The sequence below is a fragment of the Vulpes vulpes genome, chromosome 15, assembly GCF_048418805.1.
Source record: "Vulpes vulpes isolate BD-2025 chromosome 15, VulVul3, whole genome shotgun sequence".
Lineage (NCBI taxonomy): Eukaryota > Metazoa > Chordata > Mammalia > Carnivora > Canidae > Vulpes > Vulpes vulpes.
Genome location: NC_132794.1, coordinates 112,401,005 through 112,414,293, shown reverse-complemented (window position 1 = coordinate 112,414,293; position 13,289 = coordinate 112,401,005). Strand labels below are relative to the sequence as shown.

General features: G+C 43.8%; 1 protein-coding gene across 1 annotated transcript in view; it reads left to right on the top strand.

Annotated features, from left to right (window-relative positions):
* Positions 1-13,289, top strand: part of DHX32 (DEAH-box helicase 32 (putative)) — a 51,698-nt gene that overhangs the window by 20,157 nt on the left and 18,252 nt on the right. The window contains exons 3-4 of the mRNA XM_072740373.1: positions 5,052-5,245; positions 8,874-9,246. Of these exons, the coding sequence (XP_072596474.1) occupies positions 5,052-5,245; positions 8,874-9,246 (567 nt within the window). The remainder of the gene's footprint in view (positions 1-5,051; positions 5,246-8,873; positions 9,247-13,289) is intronic.

The window sequence follows — 13,289 nt, the reverse complement described above, 5'->3', positions numbered from 1 at the left end:
TCTGCTTCTCCCTCTCCCCCACCCCGCACGCTTGCTCTTTTCTCAGATAAATAAAATCTTAAAAAAAAAAAAATGGGTTAAGGGAATATAAAACAATTGTGAGGTTAAGTTCAAAAGGAAAATATTTGCAGTCGTGATTTCTAGTAGGGAGAGTTTCTAAACCAAATATATAAATTTGGGTGTTGTCTAATTGCCCAGACTCCCATGAAAATGTGTAAACAGGTTCATTTTTTTTTCATGCGTTAAAAGAGCAGTTTCCTGTTTTGTTCTCCAGATTGTACAACTATTGCCACGTTCTGCAGTGTTACGTAAGGCACCAAGCGGCCTAGAACCCAGTGTTTCTGTCTGGAAAGAGTAAAACCAAGTGCTTGAGAGAAAGGTGCAGGTATTACGGTCTCCAGGTTCTTGTGGAGCCAACCTGCGCGGGGTTCTGGACGCCCGGGGCGGGGCATCTTCCCCAGAGAAGCCATGGAGGGAGGAGTGAACTCTCGAGCAGGGGCAGGTGTGACTCCTTGGTGAGAGGGTAAGGGATGTGGGGGTAAAGAAGAAGCCCCACCCAGAGGAGAACGTAATGAGAACAGCCCGGTGTCTACTGTTGGCACAGAGAATGCAGGTGTGCCCGGGAAGCTGGAATCCTGGTGTCCCTGGAAATGATGAAACACCCACATTTCTAGCAGTTGCTGAATCATAACTTTTTTTCAGCTGATACTTTGAGTTTCCTAAGGTGTCCAGCTTGACAATGGGCCTTAGCTGGTGTCGAGTGATTGAGAAGGTGCATAAAAGCCAGAGACATTGTACCAAGTAGGGCGAATGAGTTGGTATCATGGCGTGTGTGTCACTCACTGCCACTATCCATGTGTAACTGTTCACAAGGGGCCGTGTGTCGTGCGCAGTCAGAGCCACACTTGTGGGCTCCCTGCCATTAGGCGTGACTACTTGTGCTCAACTTCTAGTTAGGCTGTGTCAGCAAACATCCCTACATCAAGCACCCGATGCACATGGTCAGTCTTTCACTGGTTATTTTAACTGATATCGTTTAGAAGAGCTGTTCCCCTTTCCGAATTCCTCTGCTTTGTAGGTGAATAATTTGCTCGAGTGTGTGAGGGGAGCAAAAAAGGACAATGAAGACTGGTTGGAGGGATCCCTGGGTGGCGCAGTGGTTTGGCGCCTGCCTTTGGCCCAGGGCGCGATCCTGGAGACCCGGAATCGAATCCCACATCAGGCTCCCGGTGCATGGAGCCTGCTTCTCCCTCCGCCTGTGTCTCTGCCTCTCTCTCTCTCTCTCTGTGACTATCATAAATAAATAAAAATTTAAAAAAAAAAAAAAAAAAAAAAAAAAGAAGACTGGTTGGATTGTTACATTTATTGCACTGCCAGACTTGTATGATATTTATACCATTATAAGTGCACTGTAATATATAATCTTGCAGCATTTGTTTATATAAGTAGATAGAAATAAAAGAAATGCAGTCAAAAATCCCCATCAGTAGCTTGGGAACGTGGCCCATAATTGTCTGAATCATGCATAACGCCAGACTTTGAAAGCATCTCTCCTGGATCTTTTTTTTTTTTATTTTTATTTTTTATTTTTATTTATTTATGATAGTCACAGAGAGAGAAAGAGGCAGAGACACAGGCAGAGGGAGAAGCAGGCTCCATGCACCGGGAGCCCGATGTGGGATTCGATCCCGGGTCTCCAGGATCGTGCCCTGGGCCAAAGGCAGGCGCCAAACCGCTGCGCCACCCAGGGATCCCTCTCCTGGATCTTAGAATAATAACCATACCGAGTGTACCCAGGTGTTTTAGTGAACCTGGGTGGTGTGATTTCAGCCCAGTTCTCCCTGTTGTACGACAGTGCCTGTCTTTATAGTGTTTCCTGCCACTGCCCTTAGGCTGGAAAGAGTGATTAAAAATGTTGACGGCTAAGAATCTCAGGGCTTTGGTTGCCACCTTTGTATAAAGATGCTTGGGAGCACCTGCCGTGTGGTGGAAGTGACACGAGACGAGAAATGGGAGGATTTGGACCAGCCTGGCTGGGCTGCACGCTGGCAGTAGGACTTGGGCAAGGCACCCCTCTAAGACTTCACTCGTGTGTCAAGTGAGAGTGTGGCCGATGTGCCTTCCAGAGTTCCCCCTCCAGCTCTGAAATCCTGTGACTCGTGTGCCTGAACCTTGAGCTCCGGCGCCTCAGTGCTCCCGGCCTGTTTGTCAGTTGCTCTCAGATTAGCTGCACTTGGGTATGGTCCCTTAACATCACTGACCCCACACCTTCCTGGCTCCCAAAGGTCATCTCCCTCCCCTCCCAGTTCCTCCTCCCCCACAGAAACACCTGCTGTTTAGCTTCCTTCCTTCATTTTATTTTATTTTACTTTCCACTTTTCTATTCTTGTTGGTGATACCATCACCTACTATCTGTAGTTAGAAAGTCTTAGAATATGTTTCTTCCTGTGTGTAGTTATTCTGCTGGTGAGTACTACTCATGCTTCCTTTGCAGTGAATGTCCCTTGCTTTTATTACTTTTCTCTGAGTCCAAGCCCTTCCCTTTCCTTCTTTTATTTTTGTGATATCCATAACCTTCCATCCATCCAAATATTTATCATTCCTATTTGTTCCTCTGTGAAGTTTTGGGGAAAATATGAGCCACACGTGTCCAGCTTAAGGACTCTCCAATCTAGTGGGGAGACAAAAATGAAAACAAATGGTTTTCGCAGAAATGATGTTTGCAGTCTTGGACGCCTAGAGAATGGACCCTGATATGAAGGGAATCAGGTTAGAAAGGAAGGCTTTGGCAAGAATGAACAAATGACTTAGAAAATGAGGGAGACGGGAAATTTTAGGTAATGTGGTGATGGTGAAGCAATTCACAGTAACGTATACAGAATCGTGGGCTTTTAAAGTATTTTTGGGAAAGCTAAGGAATGTGTTCATCAACTATTTATTGAATAAAATTACTTGAGGGATGCCTGGGTGGCTCAGTGGTTGAGCATCTGCCTTCGGCGCAGGGTGTGATCCTGAAGTCCTAGGACTGAGTCCTGCATCGGGCTCCTCGCATGAAGCCTGCTTCTCCCTTTGCCTGTGTCTCTGCCTCTCTCTCTCTCTCTCTCTCTCTCTGTGTGTGTGTGTGTGTATCATGCATAAATAAATAAAATCTTTTTAAAAAATTACTTGAGACTATTTGGTGACCAAGATAGACAGATCCCTGGTCTCCCAGAGCTTATAGTCTAGCAGGGCAGGTGGACACTGGGAACAGACCAGCAGCTGCAGGAAGGGTGATCCATGTGTGGTCGCTGGGAGTGCCCTATGGGATCTCGTGCCTAGGGAGTCACACTAAACCATGTGGAACAGGTGTCCCAGGAGCTTAAAACTGAAGGGTAACTCATTTATTCAACCCATTTTACAGAGAAGAAACTGAAGCTTAGAGAAATTGTGATTTACAAATAACAAACTAGTCGGGACACTTGGCTGGCTCAAACAGAACATGTGACTCTCAGGCAGCCCGGGTGGCTCAGCGGTTTAGCACCTGCATTCAGCCCAGGGCATGATCCTGGAGTCCCAGGATCAAGTCCCACGTCGGGCTCCCTGTATGGAGCCTGCTTCTCCCTCTGCCAGTGTCTGTGCCTCTCTCTCTCTCTCTCTCTCTGTCTCTCAAGAATAGATAAAATCTTAAAAAAAAAAAAAAAAAAGGACATGTGACTCTTGATCTCAGAGTCTTGAGTTCGAGCCCCACACTAGGTATAGATATTAATTACTAAACAAACCAACCAAATAACAAGCTAGTAGCAAACCAGGCTTGGAAGTCTGGACTTTGGTCCCTGGAATGCCTTGTAGTTACCTGGTATGCCCTGATTCCACATTTCCTGGGTACCGTACCTCAAACCTTCACCTTTCACAGAACACAGTGGGTGCTGAATAAATTGTTGATTAGTTTCCAACCTGTTGACAAGGCTGACACCTGTCTTAAAATGGAGGAACTACATTTATGCTATTTATTATTAGGAATTAGTGTTCTATAGCAGTTTTTCATTTTGAAGTTACTTAGGATTTTTGGTTGTGTTTATTTTTCAAATTATAGTGAGGATTAAAATCTAAGAATTCTTTGATGGGCCTACTAAATAGCAAATCTCAAAGTAATTAAACATGTTAAAACCTTTAAGTACCTTAGATCTATTTAAAAACACTTTGGAATGATTTATTTTAAAGACCCAGGTAACAAAGCGTGGCTTACTGACAGTACCTGAGGTTATAGCATGCAGATGAAACATGTACTTTCCAGTGTACTCATTCTGGCACAAACGAACCTGATAAATTGCTCTATAATACATATTCAGTAAAAGGATCTTTAATATAAATGACTTAACAGCAGACTTAGAATTGACTCTTTCCAAATCTGGATGGGTTGATTGACGAGCTCAGTGGATTTGTCTTACATTGTATTTAGATAATAAATGCCTGTGTGTTTTATCTTCTATTACCAGGGAAATGTTGAGTCTGCCTGTCTGGTTATTTTGTTATGATCATTTAGGTTTAACTGTGCATGCTTTAATTTGGAGTCACTATTTTTCATTGAAATGTCATTTCATATTTACATTGCTTAAAACACAGTAGTAGATACCAGAATCCATTTTTTTTTAGATTTTATTTAAATTCAACTTACTTAACATATAGTGTAACCAAAAACCATATTTTTGACGGCGCTTTCTCGTAACCAGGAAGAAGCTAACAGTCTGTAAATGCATTAGTTTTTTCAGAAACACAGCTGAGGTTAAGAATTTTTTTTTTTTTAATTTTGCTTATTTTTATCTACTTTTTTTTTTTCCTGTCTGGAAGAAGTCAAACTTTCACAATCCTCACTAACCCCTATTTGTTCCAAACTTTTTAATAGGAATGACCCTATGCAAAAATGCACATTGTTCAGACTTTCACTGAGTAAGATGAAGTGCAGCCCACTGGTGACTCATTCGTGAAAGAAGGAATTATTTACAAGACGAACCCTTGTTGTTTGGTAGTTCTCCCAGAGGAAGCTGATCCTATCTCATTTTTCCCTGTGACAGGTTCCTCAATGGTGTGCCGAGTATTGCCTCTCCATCCACTACCAGCATGGGGGTGTGGTATGCACACAGGTCCACAAGCCCACCGCCGTGCAGCTCGCCCTCCGGGTGGCAGATGAGATGGATGTGAACATTGGGCATGAAGTTGGCTACATGATCCCCTTTGAAAACTGCTGCAGCAGCGAAACCATCCTGAGGTGGGTGTGGGGGGGCTGGGTCTACTGGGTCTGATGACACTCTGCAACCCTAGGAGAGCGTATTCTTATGTTCCACATTATAAACGTCTGTCATGTGTCATAGTAACTGGTCAGTCTGTCACCAGCAAGCCATGCGCTGGTTGTTTTCCTGCTCTGGCATCATCAAGGACTTTGTGTCTAAACTTCTTCCAAAACTCCTCATAATCCTCAGGGAAAAGTCATGACTTGTTTGGGTTGGACCCAAAGACCATCAAGCTTGTGCTTCTCAAACTCGCCTCATGATGGGTCCATATAGGCTATCTGTGTGGCAGCCATGTCAGCCCATACCTGTGGTTCTGTTTGTGCCCACGTGCCCTCTGCGTGGAATGACCATGCCTCTTCTGGGCATAACTAATGCCTTCTAGGCCTGCAAGACCCCATGCAAGGGCCACTTACTCCAGGAAGGCTTCCTTCACCCTCCTGTACTGCGAGTTAAAAAATACTCTGCTTATAAAACTTGATACCAGTCTTCATCATAGCAGGTTAGATCAGTGTTTTTCTAACTGTACTTTTCAGAGCCTTACGGGTTCCAAGGATCCTTCTCACTAGCTACCACAAGTAGAGGGAGCAGGGCAACTTTTTATCTCTGTTTTTAGCTTCACTGTGAGATTTCCTTTGCACAGAGGGTTCTAAGAGCTTCACACACAGAGGAAAAGAGAAAAGAGAAAAGATAATTGGAAAAAAGCAGTGCTCTGGGGCAGCATTTCTCAAGAAGTTTTATATCATGGGCCACATAGAAAGTAGGAATATCCAGCAGCACCTCAAGGAAATGGTCAAAGCTGCTTGGCCATCCCAAGGGCTTCATCTGCCCCAGGCACTACCTAACTACTCCCAGGGGCTGAGGAGACAAGTTTCTTGGGAACAGTATATCGCATCTGTAACTCCTTTGTGTGGCACACCACTGGGGAAGCTCTGCTCTAGTCTAGGGGTGGTATATATGGTGTAGTGCAGTGTGGTATGGTATGGTATAGTGGTACAGCGGTGCTGGTTCTTACATCCTTATATCCCCAGCGTCTGACCTGCTTGTTTCATAGGGAACATGCAGTAAATTTGCTAGCGGAAGGAAGGAATAGTACCCTGTCCTAGCTAGGTAGAGAGACTGGAGCCTCTAGTGGAAAAGTCTGGAGACTTCTCTGATTCAGAAAGGCCATGAGACTCATTTGGTTTGTACTAAGCTGCTTTCCCTCAAATGTTTATCTTCAAAAATGGAAGACACAGGTCTTCAGGCTAATGTTAAACCCTAGGGAATCTTTCCATCAACAGTGATATGACTTGAACTTCTTGAAGATAGAACCTTCTGCTTTTATAGCCACGGTGTCCCCACGTCATCAAATTAGTATGTATGTATAATCAAATAATCTATGGATGATACAGATGAAATAGGTAAAAAACTCCCTGAGTTGGAGAAAGCAGGACATATGACCCGGAAGGAGTGAAGAAGGATCTTTAAGCTTGACAGATTCATTCTTTATCCCTTAGATTTTGAAGTGGCCTTTCAAGTGGCCATGATATTAATTAAAGGACAGCTCTGACTATATTCTAAAGTTAATATAGATATTTTTACATCTTTAATGCCATCTGGACTTTGGAAACCTTTTGGCAGGAATTCTTGGATGTAGTCACTTTTAAAATGAAATATTACAGTATTGTTAATATAGATCAAGTGCATGTTTAATTTCTTTTTAGAAATCCACAGAGATAAATAATTGTGGAGAAGTCTAATAATATCAGAATAGGTCGAAGACATATCTCCTGTTGGGAGTTGGCTTCCATGTGATTATCTTATGGCAACCCCTCCCCACCAAGCATTCACTTGTGACAGTCAAAGGAAGGACTACAATTTATGTTGACATTCCTTTTTAGTTCTTATCTGCATGTAGGATTCTCTCAATATGGCCAGTAGCTTTCAGCTGTGGGGGCTGCTGAAATGCAGGTACTCCCTGGACGTGGTGGGAGGTAGTGGCCTGCCCTGGCCCCTGCAGGTCCTACTTCCTGCTGCCTTTGCTCAGGGGCCTGGCCCTCACATGGCCTTTTTTATCTGCACTTTGCCATTAATCTCGTTGCTGGGATACTGTTCTCTCTTCTCCACTGTCCCATCCCCCCCAGCCAGTGGAGAGTCAGCAGATACTCTGACCTGTTGCTAACAGAGTTTGAGTCACAGCAAAGAGATCCAAACTAGTGCAAAGCCCCCTAAGATCAAAGAAAGCAGTTCCCCATCTCTCTCCTGGTTTCCTGTGCCCTGAAGAGGAGGTAACGTGGCAACGTTACCTAGAAACGTTGCTAGAAAAGGAGGCTAGAAAATGTGGCAATGTGGCTAGAAAAGGAGTGTCCCCGCCATTTGCTCCCCTGAGCCCTGCACAAGCCATCTGATCTCCCCATGCTCAGGCTTCCCCACCCAGAAGATGGGGTGCTTACTCTGCTCACTGGGTGGTTGTGAGGGCAAAATAAGCTAATCCGTGGGTCTGATGCGTGAGCACCCTGTACGTGTTAGGGAAACTTTCATTATTAAGGTAAATCGGAACCAGATTTCATTTTCTTAGAGATCTGTGCTAACCATGATTTTTTTAAAAAGCTCAATTGACTAGCTATTTAAATAAGAGGATTAAAAGTTACCTATTGACTATGGAAGGCAGTGTTCTATACTTGGTATTGTCTTCCTCATTTTCTTTTGTAACCCCTTAGTATCTAATCTGTTAGGCACATAATAGGCACTTAGTAAATATAATCTTTATGCCTGCTACCATTTTGGGGGGATGTTATATGTAATAACGTGGTTCTTCTGTAAGCTGTTTTGTGGCCTTTTTTGAAACCGTGGATACCTAAATTTATACCTAAAATAGTCTTTCTGAACCAGATATCCAGACTTGGAGAAGTGACACATAAATTTCAAATATGGACTCTCTTAAAAGAATTACTCAAATTTTCATTCCAGGTCAAATTCAATATATTTAATTTCAGAAAATATTATTAAAGCTATCCTATATTTTATTTTTAGCTTTCAGAAATTCTGTTTTAGGAATTTGGAATATAAACTACATTTCCTGAAACCTTAACAATATGTCTATTTTTTTTTTATAGTTATCAGGAGCAGCACTTTTAAAAGCACTGTACACATGATCTTATTAACACAAAGGTAGGAAGTAGATCTCTGTGTTATGGAGAAAACTGAAGGTTTGTATAGTTTTAGGATTGAGCTTTAGTATTCCCTTAGCGTGACATAATCATCTGGAAGGCCCAGGCCTTGCTGAGTGTAGCAGAGTTTTAAATAAGTCACCATCTTCCTCTTTTTAATTAAGCCCTGATATATTTACATAACACACTCCCTCCTTGTAGGAGAACATTTCTCCCTATAAGGTCAGTGCTTAGATGAGTCTTGCTGAGAAGGGAATAGCTTTAATTTCTAATGTGAAGGAAGTAGCATAAATATAAATAATTTGTTTTTAGACCAGAATCAATAGTAACATGTGACGATGACGATGTCAAACTAACTCCTCGGTTAGAGAGAGGGTGTAGCCGAGGCATTTGTGGTGTTGTTTGAAGCCTCTGGTTTCTCCTGAGCGCCTCTAACTTTGCTACTGCTTCTTTGTAGGTATTGTACTGATGACATGCTGCAGAGAGAGATGATGTCCAGTCCTTTTTTGGGCAGCTATGGGGTCATCATCTTAGATGACATACATGAAAGAAGCATTGCCACCGACGTGTTACTTGGACTTCTTAAGGATGTTTTACTGGCAAGACCAGAACTGAAGCTCATAATTAACTCCTCACCTCACTTGATCAGCAAACTTAGTTCTTATTATGGAAATGTGCCTCTCATAGAAGTGAAAAAGCAGCACCCTGTAGAGGTTGTGTACCTGAGTGGGGCTCAGAAGGAGTCCCTTGAGTCTATTTTACGCCTTATCTTTGAAATTCACCAGTCTGGTGAGAAGGGTGACATTGTTGTCTTTCTGGCCTGTGAACAAGTAAGTAAGTAATATTCTGACCTAACAGAGTAATAGAGTTCTTCAGGGGGAACCTTTTAGCCTTGTTGGGAAGCTTTTAATCATTAACATCCAGGTTTCAGATTGCTGACTTACTGTTTAAATATTTGGTTCCAACACACCCTCTTTTTTAAATACTCGAGAAGACGTGCAGGAGGGTAAATAAAACGTGTTCTGAGCAAGGACACAGGAGGGCTCCTGAAATCACAAGCTGTGAGAGCAGAGGACGGGGAAGGCCTCGGGACTCCGCCAACGGTGGTCTCCAGAGCTCTCAGGCCGAGTCTCGGGCTGCCCCAGATCCAGAGCCGGTGCTGCTCCTGCGTGCTTATGTTGTCTTGGAGAGAAGGTGCACGCTGACTCCCGTCTGACCAGGAGCGTCTGCTTGCAGAGGAGGACTGTGCCCTGAGCACTTAGGAACGAAAAGGATTCCCACGGATGTTCCTGCAATAGGCAGTGGGTTGTGAGGCAGAAAAATAGAATTTGTAACATACCCAGAAGGCTACCTTCCAGCCCTGGGGCTTCTTTTCTAAAAAGATGAAAGAGAAAACTCTGACTTGGATTCTAGAAAATGTGTTTTCAAAAGAACAATTCGAAATGTATAACTGAGCATCTGTTACTGCTTCTCCGTGGTCAAGGTGCCGTTTGGGTTGCATTGGATTTTGTTTTTATTTTTAATTGCAGCTGTACGCCAGCCCTACTTCCTCTCCATACTCTGTTGGCTGAATCTAGAAGCCTCCAGAATCTCAAGAATTACACCTTTCTTCTTAGAGACTGATTTCCTGGTCTTTTTCTCCCTACCCATCATTTTATTCAATGAAAGTACTAGTTTTTAGTAGACCATGACCCAAATATGTGGTGATTCCAGTGATTAAGCAGAAAGCAAAAAGGAAATTATTTGATACTGGCTGAGCCAGCAGCTCTCAGCTCTCCCTCAGATGCTTGTCTTAAGGATTCACATGCTTTCAGAAATACTTACAGAAGTATTTATTCTGTTTTACATTCAAAGCTTAAAGGATGGCTGACCCTCCCAGCGTCAGGCACTTTAAACAGATTTTACCTGCTTCCACAAAGAGAGTGATTTAGAATCTCAAATGTATAATAACCATGGCGTATTTATCAATTTTTCATGTATAGATGATACAGCCTCTTCAATAGATCTTCTGCCTATTTCAGTGATTTATTCTATTATCATTTCCTAATCCTGCATGATTCAAGATGAATATTCAAGAAAGTCCCAAGGAAAGTAATAAAATGATTAAGCAGCCAGGAGAAGGATCTATGAAGATGACTAGAGGTTCTCGGTGTAACTGGGTGAAGCCTTAGGAAGGAAAGAATGGCAGCAGGATTAGCAGTCAGCAGCCGGGAGAAAAAGACATAAGTTTCTGGGGGGCAAAATGTGTAATTAACAGTGATAGGATGAGTAGGCCTCTTTCAAGTCAGGGTAAGCACAAATTCTAAAATGGAATTTTTTAAAAGATTTTATTTATTTATTCTTGAGAAACAGAGAGAGAGAGAGAGGCAGAGACACAGGCAGAGGGAGACACAGGCTCCATTCAGGGAGCCTGATGCGGGACTCGATTCTGGGTCTCCAGGATCACGCCCTGGGCTGAAGGTGATGCTAAACCGCTGGGTCACCCAGGCTGCCCTAAAATGGAATTTTTTTTAAAGATTTTATTTACTTCAGGGGTGCTCAGGTGGCTCAACTGGTTAAGTATCTGAGTCCCCCCGCTTTTTTGAAAGTATTTATTGTTTGAGAGAGAGAAAGAGAGCACCAGCTGCAGGAGGTAGTGGAGGGCAGTGGAGCAGAGGGAGAGAGAGAAGCAGACTCCTCCCTGAGCGTGGAGCCCAACATGGGGACCCAGGACCCCAGGATCATGACCTGAGCTGAAACCAAGAGTCATGGGCAGCCCGGGTGGCTCAGCGGTTTAGCACCGCCTGCAGCCTGGGGCCTGATCCTGGAGACCCGGGATCGAGTCCCACGTCGGGCTTCCTGCATGGAGCCTGCTTCTCCCTCTGCCTGTATCTCTGCCCCTTTCTCTCTCTCTCCCTCTGAATAAATAAATAAATCTTTAAAAAAAAAAAAAAAAGAAACCAAGAGTCAGATTTAACCAACTGAGCCCCCAGACACCCCCCCACAAATAGACTTTAAAAAATAAAGTTCTTGACAGAATTAGGGATAGTGGATGGTCCTAAAAAAGGCATTTGATTCTTATAAGTTTAATATAAGCTATAATTAATGACACGGTGACTTTTGAATGTCAGACTCTAGGTCTGAGAGATGCATTCTCACCCAGGCTGGTAGTCAAACCCTAAGATCCCAGGGCTTAGGAAGGCATATGCTCTTCCATGAAGTGAGACCAGAAGGACATTTCCTGTTAAGAAACCATAGTCTGGTAGCGTCTGAAGATCTAGCCCGTGATAGTGTGATGAAGACTGCCAGCCAGATTTGCAATTCCTAGCCCTGAGAGAGAGGCCACGATGTCGGGCAGGTGCAGCCCATCTGAGTCGGGCCTGGGATCCCGAGGGAGGCTCCCTGTGTCCACAGGCTCAGGGCAGAGGCCTGGGTCAGCAGCAGCCTGCTGGCTTCAGCAGACCTTTGCCGGACCAGCTTTCCCCTCCTAGTTGGGCTCTGAACTCCACAGCTGGAGTCTGCTTCTCCCCACTGTCCCCCTAACAAGCTGCACACAGTTCATCTCCCGACGGACTTTTCCTCTTTCCTTTACCACTTACATCAGCATTACCATTAAGATATTCCTCTCCTGGGGCGCCTGGGTGGTTCAGCCTGTTTAGTGTCTGACTCTTGATTTCCGCTCAGGTCTTGATCTCAGGCTCGGGATGTCAGCCTCCAGGCTGAGTGTGGAGTCTGCTTAACATCCTCCCTCTCCCCACCACCTCCCACCCCAACTTGTGCGCACGCTCTCTCTCTCAGAAAAAAAAAAAGATAACTCCTTTCCTGTGGTCTTACAGTTTGTCTCTTTGAAAAATTTGCCTTCCTCTGAAATCCGTATTAATAGCTATTGAGCATTCCTCCCATACAATTAGAAGCTTTCTTGATTCTTATGTAAAAGTTAAAAATCTGCCATAGCAGTGAAATGTGTTATGATAATGCAAGGAGTTACGTACATTAACAGGAACGTACTAATTGTCACTTTGTATTTTAAGGGCTACATTTATTATTGTAGAAATATAAATATAGAGATACTCTCAAACCTTTAGGGTTGGTGAGCATTGGGTGCCTCACATTTGCTGTGACTGCTGGCCTAGCGCCTCACCTGCTGTGAATTCATCCCCATAGCCACATGCTGCCCTGAGTCTTAACACTCAGCCGAGACTTTGAGCCCTCAGGGTTTATAGCAACTGTCTCTTAGCCTGGAAAAGTCAAATACGTTAAGTAGAGGATGAATTTGAGATTTACGGTCCCATCAGCCCAATTATTGTGCTTCCTCCAAACTGTCCACCAAAGCCACTGTCAGGTTGAAGGGGAATGCTCTTGTTTTGGGGCTTGCGGGGGCTGGGGTCGCCCTCCAGTGTGTGTCTGCCTTCCTTGGCTTTCCAGGGATTGTAGGAAAGCCCCATGGAGGTAAATGCACTGTACACACTAAAGAGGAAATGAACCAACAGTTTGAAGCATTGGATGAGTGTGCCAAGCAGTTTTCTCTCAAATTCTGACAGTTATGGCCACAAAGCCCTGTGTCAGCTGAGCCTGAGGCCTCTAAACTACATACAGCATCAGTTTCTATTTTGCTCTGCTTTTTTCCTTTTGGAGATTTCTTTGATGCCTTTTTCTTTGTCCATTAGGGACAAAATCAACCTTGGAACCCATCGACAACCAAGAAGTTTTAGCAACCAGGAGCAAATAAAAAATGAGTGGCCCAAATTACCTTTTAAACTGTATTTAGGAGAATAAGAGAAATGTTTCACTGCAGTTTGAAGGGTTATTTTGAAAACTATTTGCTCACAAGCAGGCTGCTGGAATCAGTTTCCATTTCCAACTCCAGCAGCACCTGTGGCAACCTGCTCAAAGG